This window comes from Ceratotherium simum, chromosome 18 (genome assembly GCF_057802395.1).
Source record: "Ceratotherium simum simum isolate JZ-2026a chromosome 18, ASM5780239v1, whole genome shotgun sequence".
Classification (NCBI taxonomy): domain Eukaryota; kingdom Metazoa; phylum Chordata; class Mammalia; order Perissodactyla; family Rhinocerotidae; genus Ceratotherium; species Ceratotherium simum.
The window spans coordinates 50954153-50977846 of record NC_141917.1 but is presented as its reverse complement, the minus strand read 5'-3'; the positions used below and the strand labels follow the sequence as shown (position 1 = coordinate 50977846).

Here is a 23694-nt window from a genome sequence, read left to right as displayed (position 1 = left end):
TGGGTCATTTCTAGTCTTTGACTATTATGAATAAAACTTCTTTGAACATTCATAGACAAGCTTTGTGTGGACATATATTTTCATTTTTGCTGGATAAAAGCCTGGGAGTAAAATGGCTGGGTCAAATGATAAGTACATGTTTAGCTTTATAAGAAATTACTAAACTGTTTTCCAACGTGGTTGTATCATTTGTATTGCCATCAATAATGTAGATGAGTTCCAGTTGCTCTACATCCTTGTCAATACTTGATATTGTCAGTTTTTTTAATTTTACCCATATAGGTATTTTTTTAAGTGTCTAAACAAATATTTTGCCTGTTTTTAAATTTTTTTCTTTTTGTCAAGTTAAAGAGTCCTTTATATATTTTAGATACAAGTCTGTATTCAAATATATGTTTTATAAATATTTTCTGCCAGTCAGTGCCTTGTTTATTCCTATTCTTAGTGATGTCTTTTAATTTTCATGAAATCAAAGTTATTAATATTTTTATACTTTGGGCTTTTGTGTTCTACCTTAGAAATTTTACCTACCCCAAGGTTGCAAATATCATCTTCAATGTTTCTTCAAGAAGTTATAGTTTTAGCTTGTACATTTAGATATATGGTCTGTTTTGAGTTTTCATATAAAGTATAATAGAGTTGAGGTTCAGTTTTTTTATTTGGAATTCAATGATTATAGCACCATTTATTGAAAAGACTATCATTTCCCCCATTGAACTACCTTGGCACTTTTGTTAGAGATCAATTGAAAATGAATGTATGGATCTATTTCTATTCCCTCCTGTTGATATATATGTCTATCTTTAAACCAAAACCACACTGTATTGATTAATAGACCCTTCCAGTAGGTCTTAAAAATAGGAACATTAGATTCTCAAATTTGTTCTTCTTTCTCAAAATTATTTTTGCTTTTCTAGATCCTTTACTTTTCTATATACATTTTAGAATCAACTTACCACTTTCTACAAAGAGATTACAGTCATGCGTTACTTGATGACGGGGATACATTCTGAGAAATGCATTGTTTATAGCCTACTACACATTTAGGCTATATGGTACTAATCTTATGGGATCACCATCATATATGCTATCTGTTGTTGACCAAAACTGTATATGGAAGCTGTAGATTAATAAGGGGAAAATTGACATCTTTAAGACATTATCTTCCAATCCACAAAAAGATTTACCTGTATATTTATTTAATCTTTAAATTTGTTCACCAAAGTTTATTTTTCAATGCACAGGTCTTGCACCTATTTTTTCTTAAGTCTATCACTAAATATTTTGTGCTTTTTGACATTATCATAAATGGTATTAAAATTTTAATTTCATTTTTGAATTGTTTGTTGTTATTATGTAGCAATACAATTGATTTCTTTTTGTATCGACTTCATGTCCTATGACCTGGTTATTAGTTCTAATAGTTGTTCTGTAGATTTTCTTTTTAACATAAATTATCATGTCATGCTTGAACAAAGGCAGTTTTCCGTCTGTCTTTCCAATCTTTATGTCTTTTATTTCTTCTTTCTTGCCTTATAATAGTGGTCAGAACCTTCAGTACAATGTTGAATAGAATGAGGAGACTGGTCATCCTTTCATTGTTACTGATCTTAGGGGAAGATATTCAGTTTTTTACCATTAAATATGATGTTACCTCAAAGATTTATGTAGATGCTCTTTATCAGATTGAGGAAGTTCCCTTCTATTTTTAGTTTTCTGAGCGTTTTCTTCATGAATGGATGATGTTGAAGTTTTCTGAATCTATTGCATGATCATGTGTTATTTTTTTTCTCCTCTTCCCTATTAATATAGTAAATGCATTGATTGGTTTTCAGATGTTAAATCAATCCAGCATTCTTGGGATTAAAACCACTTTGTCATAATATATTATCCTTCTTATATACTGCTACAATTGATTTACTAATATTCTGTTAAGAATATTTGCATCTATGTTCATAAGGGGTATTGGCCTGTAGTCTTTTCTTGTAATGTCTTTGTTGGTTTTGATATCAGGATAAACCTGGCCTCATAAATGGAGTTGGGCAGTGTTCTTTTCTCCTCTATTTTCTGAAAAAATCTGAATAAAATCAGTATTATTTCTTAATGTTTGATAGAATTCAACTGTGAAGCCATCTGGGCTGGAGTTTTCTTTGTGGGAAGTTTGTAATGAAAAATTCAATTTCTGTAATAGTATAAAGTTGTAGAATTTATTGGCATAAAGTTGTGCATATTATTCCCTTACTATCCTTTTAATGTCTGTAGGATCTGTAGTGATGGCTCTTCTTTCATTTCTAACATTGGTAATTTGTGTTTTCTTTTTCTTGATTATTGTAGTGAGGGATTTATTAATTTTATTGATCTTTTCAAAGAACAAGCTTTGGTTCTTGGTTTATGTGATTTTTTTCTATTATTTATCCATTTTCCATTACATTGACTCCCACTCTTCTTTATTATTATTTTTTCTGTTCTCTTTGTTTTTGTTATTTTTCTAGCTTCTCAAGATAGAAACATATTACTGATTTGTGAAATCTTTTTTCTACTCTAAAATAAGCATTTTGCATTTAAATTGCCCTCTAAGCACTGCCTTAACTTCATCCCACATATTTTGATATGTTGTATTTTCATTGTCATTCAGTTTAAAATATTTTCTTATTTACCTTGTGACTTATAGCTTAGAAGGTATTATTTAATTTCCAAATATTTGGGAGTTTCCCAGATCATTTTTGTTACTGATTTCTGGTTTAAATCTATTGTGGGCAGAGAACATCCTTTGTATGATTTTAGTTCTTTAGTTGAGGTCTGTTTTATGGCCTGCGTATGGTCTATCTTACCATGTGCAATGTTCCATGTGCAGTTGAGAAGAATGTATATTTTGGTGTTATTGGTTTTATTATTCCATAATTTCAATTAGATTAAATTGGTTGCTAGTTTTGTTCAAGTCTTCTATATTCTTAGTTATTTTCTGTCTTCTTGTTTAAGCAATTACTAAATCATGTTTAAATCTCCAACTAGATTTGTGAATTTATTTCTTTCATTAGTTTGTAAAATTTTGCTTCATTTATTTTGAAACTTTGTTATTAGGTGTATACATCTTTAAAATTTTTATATCTTCTTGATGTAGTGAACATTTTATCATTATCAAATGTTCCTTTTTATACCTGATAATATTCTTTGACCCAAAGTCTGTTTTGTCTGATACTTATCTAGCTACCCAGATTTCTTCTGATTAGCGTTTGCGTGGTAAATCTTTTTACATTCATCCACTTTTCACATGTAGGTGTTTCTGAATTTAAAATATGTCTCTTGTAGACTGCATGTAGTTTGATTTTGATTTCTTATTGTGTCTAACAATCTATGCTTTTTTAATTGCAATCTCTATATGGGGGAGGGGTTGACAAACTTTTTTTTAAAGGGCCAGGTATTTTCAGCTTTACAGGACGTGTAGTCTCTGTCTCAACTATTCAGTTCTTCTATTGTAGTGTGAAAACTTACATAGATGATACATAAATGAATGAGTGTGTTCCAATAAAACTTTATTTACAAAACAAGTGGTAGGCCGGTGTTTGCCAACTCCTGTCTGGATCATTTGTATTTAATGTAATTATCAATATCATTGGGTTTCAGTCTACCATCTTGCGATTTTCCGCTTTGTCCTCTGTGTTTTTTTCTCTTTTATGTCTTCTTTTAGATTAATCAAGTGAAAATTCCTTTTATGTCTTCTTTTAGATTAATCAAGTGTTTTGTAGTATTCCATTTGATCTCTACTTATGGCTTATTAACTATACTTTTTTGTTCTACTTAATTAGTGGTTGCTCTAAAGTTTACAAAGTTCGTCTTTAATTTATCACAGTACACCTTCAAATAATATTACACCATTTTGTCTATAATGCAAATCCCTTACAACAGTTTACTTCCATTGTGTTCTTCTGTCCTTTGTGCTGTTTTTTAAAAATACATTTTACTTCTCCATATTTACTTTTCCACAATGCATTGTTATTATCTTTGTTTTAAAGAGTCAGTTATCTTTTTAAAAAATTTAAAAATAAGAAAAATTATTCTCTTTTTACTTACGTGTTTACCATATCTGGCATACTTCCTTTCTTTGTATAGATCTGAGCGTCCATCTATATATATCTTCCAGTTTCTTCTCATTATAATTGTTTTCCTTTAAAATCCTTGAGTATATTTATAATAGCTGTTTCAAAGTTATTTTCTGCTAATTCCATAATTTCTGTCCTTTCTGAGTTTGTTTCTTTTACTTGAATTTCTTCTTGATTTGGGTCATATTTTTCTGCATTTTTTCCATTTGTAGTAATGTTTGTTTTTTGTTTTTTTTTTACAAGAAACGTGTTTTTTATTGCGGTAACATTGGTGTGTAACATTGTATAAATTTCAGGTGTACGTCATTATACTTCTATAATTACATCATGTTCTCATGTTCACCACTCAAATACTAATTACAATCCATCACCACACACATGTGCCTAATTATCCCTTTTGCCTTCCTCCCCCCACCCACACCCCCCTGGTAACCACCAATCCAATCTCTGTCTCTATGTGTTTGTTTGTTGTTGTTATCTACTACTTAATGAGTGAGATCATACAGTATTTGACCTTCTCCCTCTGACTTATTTCACTTTGCATAATACCCTCAATGTCCATCCATGTTGTCACAAATGGCTGGATTTCATCGTTTCTTATGGCTGAGTAGTATTCCATTGTGTATATAGACCACATCTTCTTTATCCATTCGTCCCTTGATGGGCACTTAGGTTGCTTCCAAGTCTTGACTATTGTGAATAACGCTGCAATGAACACAGGGGTGCATATATCTTTACGCATTGGTGTTTTCATGTTCTTTGGGTAAATACGCTGCAGTGGAATAGATGGATCGTATGGTAGTTCTATCGTTGATTTTTTGAGGAATCTCCATGCTGTTTTCCATACTGGCTGTACCAGTTTGCACTCCCACCAGCAGTGTATGAGAGTTCCCTTCTCTCCACATCCTCTCAACACTTGTTGCTTGTCTTGTTAATTATAGCCATTCTGACAGGCGTGAGGTGATATCTCATTGTAGTTTTGATTTGCATTTCCCTAATAGTTAACGATGTTGAACATCTTTTCATGTGTCTGTTGGCCATCTGTATATCTTCTTTGGAGAAATGTCTGTTCAGGTCTTTTGCCCATTTTTTAATTGGGTTGGTAGTTTTTTTGTTGTTGAGATGCATGAGTTCTTTATATATTTTGAGGATTAACCCCTTATCAGATATATGGTTTGCAAATATCTTCTCCCAATTGTTAGGTTGTCTTTTCGTTTTGTTGATGGTTTCCTTTGCTGTGTAGAAGCTTTTTAGTTTGATGTAGTCCCATTTGTTTATTTTTTCTATTGTTTCTCTTGCCCGGTCAGACATGGTGCTTGAAAATATGTTGCTAAGCCCGATGTCAAAGAGCATACTGCCTATGTTTTCTTCTAGAAGTTTCACAGTTTCAGGTCTTACATTCAAGTCTTTAATCCGTTTTGAGTTACTTTTTGTGTATGGTGTAAGGCAATGGTCTACTTTCATTCTTTTGCATGTGGCTGTCCGGTTTTCCCAACACCATTTGTTGAAGAGACTTTCCTTTCTCCATTGTATGTTCTTGGCTCCTTTGTCAAAGATTAGCTGTCCATAGATGTGTGAGTTTACTTCTGGGCTTTCGATTCTATTCCATTGATCTGTGTGTCTGTTTTTGTGCCAGTACCATGCTGTTTTGGTTACTATAGCTTTGTAGTATATTTTGAAATCAGGGAGTGTGATATCTCCAGCTTTGTTCTTTTTTCTCAGGATTCCTTTAGCTATTTGGGGTCTTTGTTTTCCCTATAAATTTTAGGATTCTTTGTTCTATTTCTGTGAAAAATGTTGTTGGAACTTTGATAGGGATTGCATTGAATCTATAGATTGCTTTAGGAAGTATGGACATCTTAACTATGTTAATTCTTCCAATCCAAGAGCATGGAATATCTTTCCATTTCTTTGTGTCTTCTTCAATTTCTTTCAGCAATGTTTTATAGTTTTCCGTGTACACTCTTTCACCTCTTTGGTTAAGTTTATTCCTAGGTATTTTATTCTTTTTGTTGCAATTGTAAATGGGATTGTATTCTTAATTTCTCTTTCTGCTACTTCGTTGTTAGGGTATAGAAATGCAACTGATTTTTGTATGTTGGTTTTGTATCCTGCAACTTTACTGTATTCGTTTATTACTTCTAAAAGTTTTCTGGTGGATTCTTTAGGGTTTTCTGTATATAAAATCATGTCATCTGCAAATAGTGACAGTTTCACTTCTTCCTTTCCAATTTGGATCCCTTTTATTTCTTTTTCTTGCCTGATTGCTCTGGCTAGGACTTCCAATACTATGTTAAATAGGAGTGGTGAGAGTGGACATCCTTGTCTGGTTCCTATTAGAGGCATAGCTTTCAGTTTTTCACCATTGAGAACGAAATTAGCTGTGGGTTTGTCTTATATGGCCTTTATTATGTTGAGATACTTTCCTTCTATACCATTTTATTCAGAGTTTTTATCATAAATGGATACTGTACCTTGTCAAATGTTTTCTCTGCATCGATTGAGATGATCATGTGATGTTTATTCTTCATTTTATGAATGTGGTGTATCACATTGAATGATTTGTGAATGTGGAACCATCCCTACATCCCTGGAATAAATCCCACCTGATCATGGTTTATAATCTTTTTAACGTATTGTCGTATTCGATTTGCTAGTATTTTGTTGAGGATTTTTGCATCGATGTTTATCAGTGATATTGGCCTGTAATTTTCTTTTTTTGTGCTGTCCTTGTCTGGTTTTGCTGTCGGGGTAATATTGGCTTTGTAGAATGAGTTAGGGAGCTTCCCCCCCTCCTCAATTTTTTGGAAGAGTTTGAGAAGGATAGGTATTAAGTAAGTCTTCTTTGAATGTTTGGTAGAATTCACCAGGGAAGCCGTCTGGTCCTGGACTTTTATTTGGGGGGAGGTTTTTGATTACTGTTTCGATCTCCTTACTGGTGATTGGTCTAGTCAAAGTCTCTATTTCTTCTTGATCCAGTTTCGGAACATTGTATGATTCTAAGAATTTATCCATTTCTTCCAGATTGTCCAATTGGTTGGCATACAGCTTTTCACAGTACTCTCTTATAATCTTTTGTATTTCTGAGGTATCCATTGTCATTTCTCCTCTTTCATTTCTGATTTTACTTATTTGTGCCTTCTCTCTTTTTTTCTTGGTGAGTCTAGCTAAAGGTTTGTCAGTTTTGTTTATCTTTTCAAAGAACCAGCTCTTGGTTTTATTAATTTTTTCTATTATTTTTTAGTCTCTATTTCATTTATTTCTGCTCTGATTTTTATTATCTCCCTTCTTCTACTGATTTTGGGCTTTGTTTGTTCTTCTTTTTGCAGTTCCTTTAGGTGCCTTATTAGATTATTTATTTGAGATTTTTCTTGTTTGTTGAGATAGTCCCGTATTGCTATAAATTTCCCTCTTAGAATCGCTTTTGCTGTATCCCACAAATTCTGGCATGTTGTATTTTCATTTTAATTTGTCTCCAGGTATTTTTTGATTTCTCCTTTGATTTCTTCGTTGACCCAATTGTTATTCAGTAGCGTTTTGTTTAATCTCCATGTATTTGTGGCTTTTCTGATTTTCTTCCTATGGTTGATCTCTAGTTTTATACCGTGTGGTCAGAAAAGATGCTTGGTATTATTTCAATCTTCTTAAATTTATGTAGACTCATTTTGTGGCCTAATGTGTGATCAATCCTGGAGAATGTTCCACGTGCATTTGAAAAGAACGCGTATTCTTTGGTTTTTGGATGGAATGTTCTGTATATATCTACGAGGCCCATCAGTTCTAGTGTATCATTTAAGGCCAATGTTTCCTTATTGATCTTCTGTTTGAATGATCTATCCGTTGGTGTAAGTGGACTGTTCACAGTATTATTGTGTTACTGTCCATTTCTCTTTTTATGTCTGTTAATAATTGCTTTATACATTTAGGTGCTCCTGTGTTGGGTGCATAGATATTTACAAGTGTTATATCCTCTTGTTGGATTATTCCCTTGATCATTATGTAGTGCCCTTCTTTGTGTCTTGTTACAGTTTTTGTTTTAAAGTCTATTTTGTCTGATATGAGTATTGCTACCCCAGCTTTCTTTTCATTGCCATTTGCATGGAGTATCTTTTTCCATCCCTTCACTTTCAGTTTGTGAATGTCTTTAGGTCTGAAGTGTGTCTCTTGTATGCAGCATATATATGGGTCTTGTTTTTTTATCCAATCAGCCCCACTATGCCTTTTAACTGGAGTATTTAGTCCATTGACATTTAAAGTAGCTATTGATAAGTATGTACTTATTGCGATTTTTTAACGTTTTTTCCTCAGTGTTTTAACAGTTCTTCTCTGTTCCTTTCTTTTCTTACTCTCTTCCCTTGTGGTTTGTTGGCTTTCTTTAGTATTATGTTTGGGTTCCTTTCTCTTAGTTTTTTGTGTATTATTATAGTTCGCTGTTTTGTGATTACCATGGGGTTCATATACAATAACCTACGTATATAGCAATCTATATTAAGTTGATGGTCTCTTTAGTTTGACCTCTATCTGAAAGCTCTACTCTTTTTCTCCCCTCCTCCCACATTTTATGTTTTTGATGTCATATCTAACCTCATTTTTTAAAAATTTATTTATTTTATTTATTTAGTGTGTTTGTGTCTGTGTGAGGAAGATCAGCCCTGAGCTAACATCCATGCCAATCCTCCTCTTTTTGCTGAGAAAGACTAACCCTGAGATAACATCCGTACCCATCTTCCTCAGCTTTATATGGGACACCACCACAGCTTGGCCTGACCAGTGGTGTGTCGGTGGGCACCCAGGGTTCCGAACCCGGGCCGCCAGCAGTGGAGCGTGTGCACTTAACCACTACACCACAGGGCCGACCCTAACCTCAATTTTTTTGCATTTGTATCCCTTACCCTCTTATCATGGAAATAGGTAATTTTTCCTATTTTTCGTCATCTCTTTTCCCCTTAAATAAGTCCCTTTAGCATTTCTTGTAGTACTGGTTTCTTGGTGACAAACTCCTTTAATTTTTGCTTGTCTGGGAAATTTTTGATCTCTCCTTCCATTTTGAATGTTAACTTTGCTGGTTAGAGTATTGTTGGCTGTAAGTGTTTTCCTTTTAGCACTTTAAATATATTGTCCCACTCTCTTCTAGCCTGTAAGGTTTCTGCTGGGAAGTCAGCTGATAGCCTTATGTGGTTTCCTTTGTATGTAACTTGTCTTTCTCTTGCAGCTTTTAGGATTCTCTCTTTATCTTTAATTCTGGACATTTTAATTATGATGTGTCTTGGTGTGAACCTCTTTCAGTTTCTCTTGTTTGGTGCTCTCTGCTTCCTGTACATGGATGTCTGTTTCTTTCCTTAGGTTAGGGAAGTTTTCAGCTATTATTTCTTTGAATAGATTCTCTGCCCCTTTTGTCTCGCTCTTCTCCTTCTGGGACACCTATAACACGGATGTTAGTGGCTTGATGTTGTCCCAGAGGTCCCTTAGACTGTCCTCACTCTTTTTAAGTCTTTTTTCTTTTATCTGTTCAGCTTGAATGATTTCTTCTAGTCTTTAGTCCAGCTCACAGATCCGTTCTTCTGTATCCTCTGCTCTGCTTTTAAGTCCCTCTAGTGAATTTTTCATTTTCACTATTGTATTCTTCATTTCTGGTTGGTTCTTTTTTATATCTTCCATTTCTTTGTTGACGTTCTCACTGAGTTCGTCCATTCTTCTCCCCAGATTGGTGAGCATCCTTAACACTCTTTGTTTGAACTCTTTGTCGAGTAGGTTGCTCATTTCTGTTTCACTTAGTACCTTTTCTGGGGTTGTAGTAATTTTTCATTGGATGTTGTATATTGTGAATATTTTTATATTGAGAGTCTCGATTTTGTTTTCTTCCTTTAAATGTGTTAAGTAACTTGTAGATGAGCTTAATCCTTTTGAGGCTTGTTTTTGAGCTTTCTTTGGATGAGTCCAGAGTAGCCTTTATTCTAGAGTTTGCTCAGCCCTAATAAAAAGGCATGATTCTTCTTGGGTCTCTACTGAATGCCATAGTGGTTGAAACTTTGAATCTTGCTCTGAAATTTTTCTGCTTATAGGTCCCTAGTGGTTTTCTTGCCTGGTTCATGTAATTTTATCCTATGCATACACAGATTACTATTCATCAACAGATTCCATCCTTCTACTCTAGTTCTCTAATCCTGCTGTTTCCAGCTATCTTAGCCTTCCCAATTTCTGACCTCTGTTTTCTAACTCAATGAGACTGTCATGCTTTGCTTGGGTTCTCTGGTTCTACACTGACAGAAAGTGCCTCCAGGCAGAAAGCTAGAGAGATTATACGACTTACCTTGTTGCATGTATCACAGTCCTGGCCAATTTCTAAGAACATCTGATTCATGTATTTTGTGAGTTTTCTAGTCATTTACGGTTGAAGGGCAAGTCCAGTACCAGTTATTTCAACATGGAAAGAAGTGGAAATTTTATTTATTTGATGTGTGATCCTCTGAGACAGATTTAGACTTTCAAAAGGCCCCTAGTAAGACCTGGATGAGTTCTTATTCCCTTTAAAATATCATTCACTTTTCTTTAAATCTTTCAAAAATAAGACTACATCTAGAATGCATCTTTAGATAGAACACCAATATCATCAGGCTCTTCCTTCCTTTATTTAGAAAGACCTCTTTCGGGGCCAGCCTGGTAGCGTAGTGGTTGAGTTCACGCACTCCACTTTGGTGGCTCAGGGTTTGCGGGTTCAGATTCTGGGCACGGACCTACACACCATTCCTCAAGCCATGCTGTGGCGGTGTCCCATACACAAAGTGGAGGAAGATGGGCATAGATGTTAGCTCAGAGCTGATCTTCCTCACCAAAATAAAATAAAATAAAATAAAATAAAATAATAAAATAAAATAAAATAAAAAAGTAAAATAATAAAATAAAAAATAAAATAAAATAAAAATGTAAAAATGGGCCAGCCTGGTGGCATAGTGGTTAAGTTCATGTGCTCTGCTTTGGTGGCCCAGGGTTTGCAGATTCAGATCCCGAGCGCTGACCTACACACCGCTTATCAAGCCATGCTGTGGCTGCGTCCCATATATAAAATGAAGGAAGATGGGCACAGCTGTTAGCTCTGGGGCAATCTTCCTCAACAACAAAAGAGGAAGTTCGGCAATGGATGTTAGCTCATGGCCAATCTCCCTCACCAAAAAATAAAATAGAATAAATAAAAAGACCTCTTTAGGGTCCAGCCCAGTGGCATAGGGGTTAAATTTGGTGCACTCCACTTCGGTGGCCCAGGTTCATGGGTTCGGAGCCTGGGTGCAGACCTACACGACTCATCAAGCCATGCTGTGGTGGCAACTGACGTACAAACTAGAGGAAGATTGTCACAGATGTTAGCTCAGGGCCAGTCTTCCTCAAGCAAAAGGAGGAAGATTGGCAACAGATGTTAGCCCAAGGCCAATCTTCCTCACCAAAAAAAAAAAAAAAAAGACCTCTTTATTTTTACACCATAATTTTGGATTCTTTTCTGTATCAGCAAGACTCAAAACAAAAATAAGGTTTCTAACATTAGATTTTCCCCTTTGATAATTCTCTGTCCATAATGCCACGTCCTCCTCCCTTAGTAAATTCTTATTCAGTCCTTCTTAAATGTTTGATGTTTTTCTGAACTACGTTATGGTACCAGCAAAAGTGAGTTAGAATCCCTTCTTCGAGTACTTGAGAAAATGGGGAGTGAGACCTCAAATTGAGGGAGAATTCAAGGCTGCTGGGGTTTGTTTTGTTTTTACTGTTTCATATTATACAGGCTTAAATGTCCTTCTATAACCTAAGTAATTTTGATGTTTTAAATGAGACAGAAAACCAATGTAAGTGTTGAAAATAAAAATTTTAAAGTACAAGAAAAATTTAAGACTAAACAATCCTTAAAATTGGTTAATATGTTCTTATCTCAACACGTTAATTAGATTTATTTTTAACAATTAAATCAATCTTTACAACATATCTGAAGTCAAGAAAGTACAAGTATATTTGCCAGGCAGGTGAGGGTGGGGGAATTAAAATGGTCTATAATGTTAGGGAGGAGTGGTGGAGGTCCAGAGAGTCAGAGGCTCTGCACCATGACCTTTAAGTCCTTTTCAGCTGCTTGTTCATCTGGCCTGATAAATTAAAGTTTTTGAAGACACTAGCGTACTAACAAAACATTAAACCGACATGTTTGTCATTGTCAAATCATGATAATCATTATTAAAATTGTCAGTCTTATTTATTTATAGTAGTTTTTGAAGAATAGTGCTAATAATAACCCCTTTTTCTGTCACATATTTTTTAACTTTTTTTCATACATTTTTTCTTATGGAGTTTTAAAAATTTATGCATGTTTATCTATTAATCTTTTCCTTCATAGTTTCTCAGTTTTTAAATCATGCTTAGAAAAGCTTTTCACATCCCAATATTATTTTTTAAAAAGTTCTCCCTTGGGGCCAGCCTGGTGGCATAGCGGTTGAGTCCGTGCGCTCTGCTTCAGCAGCCCCAGGTTCTCAAGTTCAGATCCCGGGCGCAGAGCTACACCACTCATCAAGCCATGCTGTTGACCCACATACAAAATAGAGGAAGCTAGCCACAGATGGTAGCTCAGAGCCAGTCTTCCTCACACAAACAAAAAATGTTTTTCCACATTTTCTCCTAGCATTTTATGATTTAACTATATTTACATTTAAATATTTAACCATCTGGCATTTATTCTCTCTTTTTTTTAACTTTGTTTTTGTTGAGGTGAAAGTCACATAATATAGAATTTAACCATTTTAGAGTAAACAATTTATTGGCATTTAGTACATTCCAAAATATTTTCATCAGCCCAAAAGGAAGCAGTTACTTCAAATTCCCCAGCCCCTGTCAACCAACAATTTGCTTTCTGTCTCTATGGGTTTACCTATTCTGGATATTTCATATAAATGGAATCATACAATAGGTAACCTTTTCTGTCTAGCTTGTTCCGCTTAATGTTTTTGAGGTTCATCTTCATTGAAGCATGTATCAATACTTCATTCATTTTTATGGCTGAATAAGATTCCATTGTATTGTATATACCACAATTTCTCTATCCATTCACCCATTAATGGACATTTGGGTTGTTTCCACCTTTGGCTATTGGGAATAGTGCTACTATGAATATATGTGTACAAATATTTGTTAAGTACCTATTTTCATTTCTTTTAGATATATACTTAAGAGTGGAATTGTGGTATTTATTCTTATATATTGGTATTCATTCTTTATATATTTTTATATAAACATTGAGATATAAATTCAGCAATATTTATTTATTTATTTAGTCAAAAGGCTAGTCTTTTATCTTAGTTCCATTTCTTGTTGTCTTTCTTTTATTAATTTAAGGTGCTTACTTTGTCATATACTAATCCTGTAGGTACTTGTTTTTATTTCTTAACTGTTTGGTTCCATTGTTCTGTCTGTTAGTCTGTGTGCAGTACCACAGGTTCTCCCTACCCCTGCTCATATAATTACTGTTTTAATATTTGGATAGGAAAGTCTGCTCCCTACCTCCCTACCCCCATCCCCACTTATTCCTTTTGTCATAATTTTCTTTGCTAGTTGCACATGTTTATTTCTCCAGATAAATCTTTCATTTCTTTCTATCAGTAACATTATAAATACTTAATATCTTCTTGACAGTCACATGGGAAATTACTGTTTTAATTTGTACTTAAGAAAATGGTCACGAATCCCATCTCTAAATGGAAATGGAAATTCATTGTGCACTATAGTGCAGTTGTTAATCAGTGACATTGCGGTAAATGAAGTTTCACATTTTTAGGTGGACTGTGTTTTTTTTTAGCTTTAAAATCTGAAGGGGATGATTACTATATTAATGGTGCCTGGACTATTGACTGGCCTAGGAAGTTTGATGTTGCTGGGACAGCTTTTCACTACAAGAGACCGACTGATGAACCAGAATCCTTGGAAGCTCTAGGTCCAACTTCAGAAAATCTCATTGTCATGGTAAATGTGTCTTTGCCACTTCATTTCTGCTGTTTGTAATCTGCCCTGTGAGGTAGAAATGGGCAGGCTTTATTATCTCTGTTTTACTGGTGGTGAAATTAATGTAAATAAAGGTAAAATGGTTTGCCTAAGTGTGTAAAATATGTGTAAAGTTAAGGCCACAGTGCTCTTTCCATATGACTGTTTGATCTTTTCAACGCCTGCTTGAATATTTTTATAACCAAATAAGGCAGGTGAGAGAAATGGCTCCAAATTACCCATGAAAATGGAAGGAGAAAGTTCAATATAAGTGCATGTGTTCTAAAAGTTGTCTTAAATTTCCCATGAGGCTTACTTCGTGACATTTTCTTCTTCAAAAGAAATAATAAATATCTGAATGAAGGCTCATTGTATTTTAATTATCTTCACCAGTTGTTTTCAATGGCAGGTTCTGCTTCAGGAACAGAATTTGGGAATTAGGTATAAGTTCAACGTTCCCATCACTCGGACTGGCAGTGGAGACAATGAAGTTGGCTTTACATGGAATCATCAGCCTTGGTCAGAATGCTCAGCTACTTGTGCTGGAGGTAAGACACCCACTAGGCAGCCCACCCAGAGGGCAGGATGGAAAGCACAACATATTCTGAGCTATGCTTTGTGTTTGCTAAAGAAGCTAATTGGAAACATTTCTTGCAGGTTTGCTTCAAGCTGTAATTTAGCAAAAGAAACTTTGCTTTAATTATATTATATTCCGTTTGTTTTTAACCTCATGTAATTTGTACAGATTTGTTGGTAAAATTCATCTTGGCACAATGAGTGTCTCTGCTGGTGCTTCTCCCAAGACTATCTTGAAGGTGGGCTGTTTGCTTTTCGTGAACGCATTCTTGGTAAAGAACATCAAGAGTTTTAAATAAGAAAATGAGCAAGAATCAGACGGCACAGATGCAACTTCTTGTAATGGGGGACGAGAATGTATGTCTGTGTGCTTGTGTGTTTGTGTTTGTGTGCTTGTGTGTTTCCCACAATCCTATTCAAACTCCCTTCTCCAGCCATCAAAGTTAAGGGACTATATACTGGGAAACTACAATAATTACTGGTGCCTGGGTCTCTGGGTTAATGGTGTATGCTGACCCCATTATAGTCCCTCAGAGAGGTAGCTGCTAGGCGGTGGTTGGTGATGTGTTGGTTGTCCCATGTGCGTTTTTCATGGGTGCCTTTTCCCCACAATTTACTCTATTCCTAATCCTCCTCCCTCTAGTGGCCACCAATGCAATTCTTTACCTCTGGCTGGGAGAGCAGGACAGTTGGCTTCCTTCAAAGCCAACACCCTTGCTGCTGCATGGACTGGTGAGTAGAAGTGCTGTGCAAGCAGCATCTTCCTTCTCTCTGGAGACTAAATGCATCGCCTCCACCGTACACCTTGATCCCAATAGGCAAGGAAACAAACCCATCCCTCAGGCCTAGGCTGGACTAGAGCACGTCACCATCCAAAAGCAAAGACTAAATTTTGAATAGTGATATTTAGAATGGGAGAAATTGAAATAAAGTGAATCATCCCATTTTACCCCGTATTCCAATGTATTACCTATTTTCCCTTTCTAAACTACTCAGAAACATATGATTTAACATGGACTTTATCCTATCTTGTCCTGTACTCGTTGAATCTCTAAACACCTCTGATTCTTAAGGCTTGAATCGGAGAAATTATTTTCACAGAAATGATTATCATGTAATGGATTCAGTATTTTTGGACTCATATAGAATTAAATCATTGATTGACTACAACTCGAACTTCAGTAAACACTATACCAACTAAAAAAACAAAAAAGCAAATGAGTAATAATGGTTTCTCCTATGTGAAGTGTCATGAAATGTGGTTATGTATAATTTGTGGCAAATTTTAAAAGATTTCTAATTCCCATCCGTTTTATGTGTGAAATGGCTGGTGATTTATAATGTAAAGTTTAAAAAACTATAGGGCTTTACTATTTCTTTTAATAAAATAAAGGATATTTGAAATTAATTGTTCAAGTGAATGCCATTATATTATATTTTAGTGGCATTTATGATATAACTTTCTTTGTTCCAATTAAATTCCTTTTTATTCAATCTATAAATTAATTTCCTCATTTTCACATACCAAAAAAAGTTTCTTGATAACAATATATACATAATTCAGGCCCTGAAGTAAGATGGGATAAACTTATTAAAGAAGAATCAAAATAATTCAAAGTTTAGGAAATCTACTGAGGAAAGTCTAAATGTTGAGGTTGATTAGCTTGGAGAAGAGAAGGCTGAGGGAAAGTATATTAGTATCTTCAAGTATGTGACAGAATGTTGAATGGGAAATTCTTAGTGCCTGTTCATCTTTGTACTGAAAATTGCTATATTTGGGGATGGTTTAGACACAGTCTTGTCTGAGGCCAAGGAGGGATTATGTGAATTCTCAATGTTCCTTCTAACCCTATGATTCTTTTGTTCAAAAAGGAGATAGTTCTACAAAAAAGAAAAAAAAAAAAAAGACCAGGAGAACTGAATTTAGAAGAAAACCTATGATTTTATGAAAGTAAAGAATTATGAAAAATCTTAAACAAGTCGTCTTCTTTTCCATAGCACTTGTATTGAGAAATCATAATACAAAAGTGATTTCTTATGATAGGGGATAAAACAAACAAATAAACAAAAATACATGAGGAAAAAGAAAAGCCCCTGGAGGGAGAATTTTCTCTTCTTTCTTCTTTATATTTCTTTCTTCTGTTCTGGAGCTACTGATCCTAGATACTTGAGGTGGTTCTTGGAACCGGAATTCTGCTCAGTTGTGAGTGATGTGACAGCATTCATGAGGCCATTGCCTTCTTTGGAAGAGAGGTGTACAGTGCTTGAAAGTTGGTGGGCATAGTGTAAAGAGCTGCAATTTGTCTTGCTTGGTAGGTGGTTCTCAAAGTATGGTCCCTAGACCAGCAGCATCAATATCACCTGAGAATTTATTAGAAATGTTAATTTTGGGGCCCCCCTCTCAAACTTACTGAATAGAAACTCTCTGGGTGGGGCCCAAAAATCTATGTTTCAACAACCTCTCCAGGTGATTCTGATGTTCGCTCAAGTTTGAGTACTACTTGTTTTGGTTGACAGAGAAACTGAAACCTAGCCCTCTAGACACATAGAATCTACATCTTATCACTGAAGTCTGTGCATCCCACCAGACTCATTTTGCACCTAGAACCATGTCTGGAGCATACTAGGCACTCAATAAATGTTTATGGATGAGTGAATGAACAAAAGGAATTATTTTGGCAATCATATATTTGTGCTAGTTCTTTCCGGGGTGAGAAATGAGTGTTTAGAATTGCTAATTTTCTTAAGAGGTGGAGCAAAGGGATTGCCTGAGAGAGACAGCATAATTTTAGTTAGCATGGATAGGTAAAACCAAGCTCTTCTCTTTTATTTTCTCTACTTTGAATAGGTGGAAAATATTTCCTAGGATATAGAATGCATATATCAATTATTGGAGTTGTTCTTCCTATACATACCCCACTTTTAACCTCAAGTGCTTTACATACAGGAGGCTTATGATTGAGGGAAGTAAAATCCCTTAGGATTCAGGAATCTTGATCAAACTAGAGAGCCAGAGTCATGTGCTTGGTAATGGTAAATGGAACTGCATCCATAGTTAAGGAACCCATAGTTCCATAGTTAGGGAAAGATAAAGAGACTTTATCTTTCAGGATAAAGTCATTTCTATCTAGTTTTCACTCAGGAGCTAAGGATCAATACCAAAGTCAGTTCTTAAACGGGATACTCCACTCTCATCTTTCCAGGGTAGTGCTAGGTGTCTTGAGGCTGCCAGAACTTTTAAAAATGGAAAAAGAGAAAACAAGAAAGATCTCAAAGAACTTTCTATTGCAATCTCACAATGTTCTCATCTACTACTGTGTTGCATATAGTTTATTAATGGCAAGATCTTTGGACTTTGAGTTTGGGAGCAATGTTGGTAGCTTTCTCTTATGAGATCTTTTAAGATAAGAAGTTTTGAGACTGTTTTTCTGTTGCTTAGCAGACCCAATGACAAATCTGATGCTGCAGGAAACATTGCTGGTGATTCAGTCCAAGAAATGGTCTTTTCTCTGAGTCAGTGATGAAACACTTCCTTAGCCTAAATAAGAACATTGAGGTGCTATGGAGTGTTGTCTTCAGGATGAATGTGATTTTTAAGATGTAGTTGTGACTCTTCCTCTGAGAGGAATGAAGGGCAGTGGATTAAAACTCGGCTATTTTCTGAACCATTGTTATTCCTACTAGAGTTTTGTTTCTTTACTCCTTATCCAAAGTATTTTATACTCTGTAATTCATCTGACTCCCAAATTTATATACTACCATTGTATTCATGATTAATGTATTAATTGATACAGCTTGGCTGGGTAGTGAGAATTGTATTATTTTGAAATACAAAGCTTTAAGAGTTTTTTTTAAGTAGTAATTTATGCCAGTATGCCTTTGCACTGTGACTTTTAAAGGTTCAAATAACAAATATTGTATATTCATCTTTTGATTTTAGTCGTACATAGTCTCTTTTTACTAATGTTTGGCTGGATGTGTAGTTCTCAAATTTTAGCATGCATCAGAATCACCTGGATGTCTTATTCAAACAAGATTGCTAGGTTCTGCCTCCAGTTTCTGATTCATTAGGTCTGAATTCTTGGGGTAGACTCCAAGAATTTGCATTTCTAACAAGTTTCCAGGTAATGCTGGTGCTATTGGTTTGGGAACCATACTTCGAGAAACATTGGGCTAGACACTTAGATTTCATAACGTAAGTGCCTATTAAAACAAAGCGACAAATCTTTTAGGTAATAATCCATATTATAGGTGTAATCCACATTACAACTAGTCTTTTTAATGATAAATAGTTCTGCTCCTCAGTTGTGTAATAATAAATAAAATTTTACAGTTTATAAAACATTCTCTGGTGCCCTGTTACATTTGATCATCCTCAACAGCACCGTGAGGTAGTCATTGCTATTATTCTTGTTATTTTATAGATAAAACTCAAGTGAAGTAACTTGCTAAAATCAAGACTTAGAAATTGAGTCTCCAGTGATTTTTTTTGTTATGAGCATTTTCTTTCATAATAAAAATGGTCCTTGAAGGGAAATTTTTCACCAGGTGGCCACCTTGATAGGGGAACGTGACATATCTCCACTCAAAAATATCTCCTTGGGCCGGCCTGGTGGCGTTAGCAGTCAAGTTCGTACATTCTGCTTCATTGGCCCAGGGTTCGCCAGTTTGGATCCTGTGTGTGGACCTACTCATTGCTCATCGAGCCATGCTGAGGTGGCATCCCACATAGAAGAACTAGAAGGACCTACAACTAGGATATACAACCATGTACTGAGGCTTTGGGGAGAAAAAAGAAAAAGAGGAAGATTGGCAAGGGTTACCTCAGGGCCAATCTTCCTCAAAAGAAAAAAAAGATAGTCTCATCTGATTTCATGAGACTAAAAATATGTAAAAATATTTAAAAATTTTTTTAAAAAGTAACTAAAAATATTTAAAAAAAGAAATCTCCTTTACTAGCTTTGAAATTTCATTTTTTCAAATACTTTCCCTAAAGCAATGGTTTTCAACTTTGGGTGTACATTGGAATCACTTGGAGAACTTCAAAAAAATTCTGATGTTTGGGCCCATCCCTAGAGATTCTGATTTAATTCATTAGGAGTGTGGCCTGAATTTTAAGAACTCCCTAGGTAATTCTAATGTGCAGCCAAGGTTGATAAGAACTACCTTTGAGGCTGATTGAAGTTTATTTGGTTTTCAAATAATTTACATTCAGATGCAAATACCTCTGGGAGCATTACTAATTCAGGTCTCTGTTATTAATTGGCTACTAGTTGAATGCAAGGTTAATAAGAGTTAGGTATAAGTATCTGGAGTGCAAAAGTAGAGGGGGCAATAGAGAAGGGAATGAAAAAAGTGGTAGAATGCCAATTAATTTCATAATTTTGTTTAGTGTGGCCATTGACCTTGTACATGCCTATAGAAAGCTTTTTCATAGCTCAGTTTGTTTACATTACTTTCTTCTTTACTTGATGGATCATTTATAAGCATCTAATTAATACTTTTAAAACTGACTGAAATTGTGCTAAATATTGCTTCTTGGCCTTTTAGCTAAGATCAAGTGAAATTGTGCTAAACAGATTTTCTGAAATTCTTCCTTCTAATTTCAAGTTTCTATGGTCCTCAGGGAGCTATAATGAATAAATGGTTATATACTCAACTAACTTTAATTTAGACCCACAAGTCAGAATATAAGAGTCATATGGCCCCTGTTTTAACTCAATATTTATAAAAACTGATAACAAACATTTTTTTTCTCTTTGTGATTTATAATTCTAATCAGAGGAGGCTTCCTATTGTTTTGGGAAATTGTTCCATTAGGGAATGCATCTTTGCAAAATGCAGCAGTATTCATGATAATTTCCTTCCCTACCTTTCTGGATGTGTCTCATTTCCCACTATTCCCTCCCCACCCCCCCACCGCCGCCCTACCCTCTGTCCCCAACATCCCTAATTCCTCCTCTTATTTAATACAATGGTTAGGCTTTAAAGCAAAACCTTCCAAAGCCAATTAACTGAGAGTTGGTGCTGTACTGTTACATTCAACTTTGCACCTGTTCTATTATAAGAGACACCTTAAGAATGCTTTATTTGTGGTGCAAAGAAAGGCAGACATACATATATATTTTGCATATATTAGTTTTAAATTTATACTCTAAGTATACAGTCTTTGTCCTGTGATCCACTCTAGTGACACTTCTGATTACTTTCTCCAAATTGTTTTTTCTAGGATTTTCTTTCTTCCTCTTTGTGTAGAAATACAAAAATTGCATACCAAAGAACTCAATTTGATCAGGTTTCTGCTGACAAACAGAGGCATCTCTCTGCTAAACATTGCCTGGCAGCTCAGGGGAAAAAAGATAAGCTACAGCTATGCTTAGATTGAGGAGGAAGAAGGAGACAGGTTTATTTTTAGAGGCAATTTTGGTTTTGTTTGAAGATTAAAGAGCACAGATTTTCTTACATATACTATGGGGTTATTCAGGAATGTTTCTGATCAATTGTATTGACCATTTAAAATGTTATCGTTACTTTTTCTTTTACATTTACGTAGCCTAATTAATTTTTCTTGTATGTTTCATGCTTATTTTATTTAGATGCTTATTTTATTTATTATTCCTTTTCTTCCCTGGAGGTCATCTTAAGCCTAATTTGTGCATGCGTGTGTGTGTGTGTGTGTGTGTGTGTGTGTGTGTGTGTGTGTGTAGCATATAAACTTAAAAGACATTCTATGTATTTCTTCTTTCCAGCTAGGACAAAATCTTTTTATTTTACTTTTTGTGATTTCACCTGATTCATGTGGATTCTTATACATATTGGAGCTGGTTTCTACTCTTTAAGATTTTTAAGATGCTTTACATAGTTTCCAACTACTGTTTTGTATTTTACTGATTTAGGACCATATTTTTCAGACTGCACCATGGTGCCCCAAGGCACTGCAGCAGATTCAGAGGCACTGCAGAATATTGTTCATTTTCAATGGAAACACAGATTATTGTACACCACACAGATTATTACTATTAACTTATTTGATAGTACTATTTAATAAGTGAAATTCTTAGATATTTTTTTCTGCCTAGGAAGTGCTGAAAAAATTACTGAGACACTAAAGGTGCCATGAACAAAGAAAGTTTGAGAATTCTTGATTTAAAGTCAAACAAGTGTCGTCAAAGTTGGATAAAAAATAATCACCTCCCTTCCTTTCAATAGATGCTGAATTTCATTTCATAAAAGGAAAAAAATTCATATAAACTTCTTATTCAGGGTCCTGGTGATGTTCAGAGTTTAAAAATAGAGACTCTTCTGTACTTCCAGTTAAGGAACTAGAAGTCTGGAATAATATGTAAATTTCTCCTTCATATCTATATTAAGTATTCCTTCTGATGTGTCCTCCTGAGTATGTTTCCTTCCTTTGTCTCTGTTAGTTCAGTTTAAGATTGGTGGGTGATTAAAGCAAAAACAAAACAAAACAGAAGAGGAAAAAGAAAGAAAAAGAAATTATGTATTTAAAAGAGCCCCTGATAGCAAATTCTTGTTTGCAACTTACTACCTAACAAGTAATAATCTATGCTATTCTAATTATTAATAGCATACTTTTACAATTATTTAAATTAATCTATCATGCAGATTGCCTTGGCCCTTTTAAAATGTTGGATATTTCTACATTGTTTCAATGGAACCATTATATGTTCATGTTATATATTTTATTGTTTTCAAGAATGATACAACACAAGCATATTGTGCACTTAAAAGTACAGTAAATCCATTCTAAAATAACACTTTTATAATTGTTTTTCAAAAGTAATTATTAGAAAAAATATAATGTAATCTTTAGGCCAGTACTAACACCTGACTGAAAGATAACAGCTGTCAAAGTACTAGGTAAAACAGAGGCAAGGGCTTTACATTTTCACAGATGTCCTTCTAATTTCTTTGATAATTCTAAGATACCTAACAAATTTAACATCACTAATAATGGTCAATTCACATTATTAATGAACTAATAGAAGGTGGTTCAAATAAACAAGTGTTTTGAGACTTGACTTTTATAGACATAATAACAATAATAATGACTGACACTTGTATTGGGGCTTATAAAGGCCATATACACTGTAACTTTGACAGAAACTTAAAGTGGAGAAGTCCAAAATGGAGCAGACAGAGGAAAGCACAATTCAATTGTTTTTTGAGATTCAAAATAGACTTGATTGAAATAAAGTGTAAAAGACATAAAAAGTTGAATCTTATAACTATATTTGCTTTTCTTTGATTTATAATTTACCATCCAAAAGTTACTTTCAGAGTTAAGTAAAAGATAACAGATGGAAATTTTAGTTTGATAATTAAAAAACACTTTACTCATTGCCATTTCTTTCTCTTTAAAGAAACAATTATATAATTTGTTTTTAAGAAAAATTCCCTATAAAAGATATTTTCTGTGTGAGGTTGCACAACGTACTATTGTTTGAAACTGTAAGGGTCATTTTATATTTTATTTCTGTATATACCAAACTTAGACATAAAACAGATCACTGTGATATTTTTAATAACACAGATCCCTTGTAAAAAGTGACTTCAGTTTACGAGGAATAAAGATTTGCATTCAGCTTGTTTATTATTCCCTAATTTTCTCTTTGGTCTTTGAAAAATAAAATATTTTAGAGTAGACATGGTCTATCATTGCATCGATTGTGGCATCCTACTATTCGTTCCCTCCCACATCCTCTCCTTTCAGGTCATTTTCAATGTTGAGAAGGAGGAGTACCCTTTAACATACAGGATTAGTTAGTGGTACCAGGCATTGTGGCAAGGCAAAAGTGAACATCACTGCTCCCAAAAGTCTAGGCTCTGGAGCCATCAATTGCACCAGGCTCAGTTCTCATATAACATGCCCTTGAGAGGAGTAACTCCTCTAGAGACAAACTCATGCTCCTGGTTGGTTCACACTTCTGGAAGTTAATATGTTTGTTCATTTATTTGTCTATAATAATTATTTCTATTTATCTTTTTCCTT

General features: G+C 34.6%; 1 protein-coding gene across 5 annotated transcripts in view; it reads left to right on the top strand.

The window, feature by feature from the left end:
- ADAMTS6 (ADAM metallopeptidase with thrombospondin type 1 motif 6) overlaps nucleotides 1-23694 on the top strand; it is a 336164-nt gene that overhangs the window by 249111 nt on the left and 63359 nt on the right. For 4 of the 5 annotated variants that reach the window (XM_087443329.1, XM_087443330.1, XM_087443331.1 and 1 more), the window contains 2 exons: nucleotides 13924-14087; nucleotides 14515-14653. In XM_087443329.1, coding sequence (XP_087299455.1) covers nucleotides 13924-14087; nucleotides 14515-14653 — 303 coding nt within the window. Of the gene's footprint in view, nucleotides 1-13923; nucleotides 14088-14514; nucleotides 14654-15324; nucleotides 15414-23694 lie in introns of all 5 variants that reach the window. The other variant, XR_015555122.1, reaches the window with a different exon arrangement.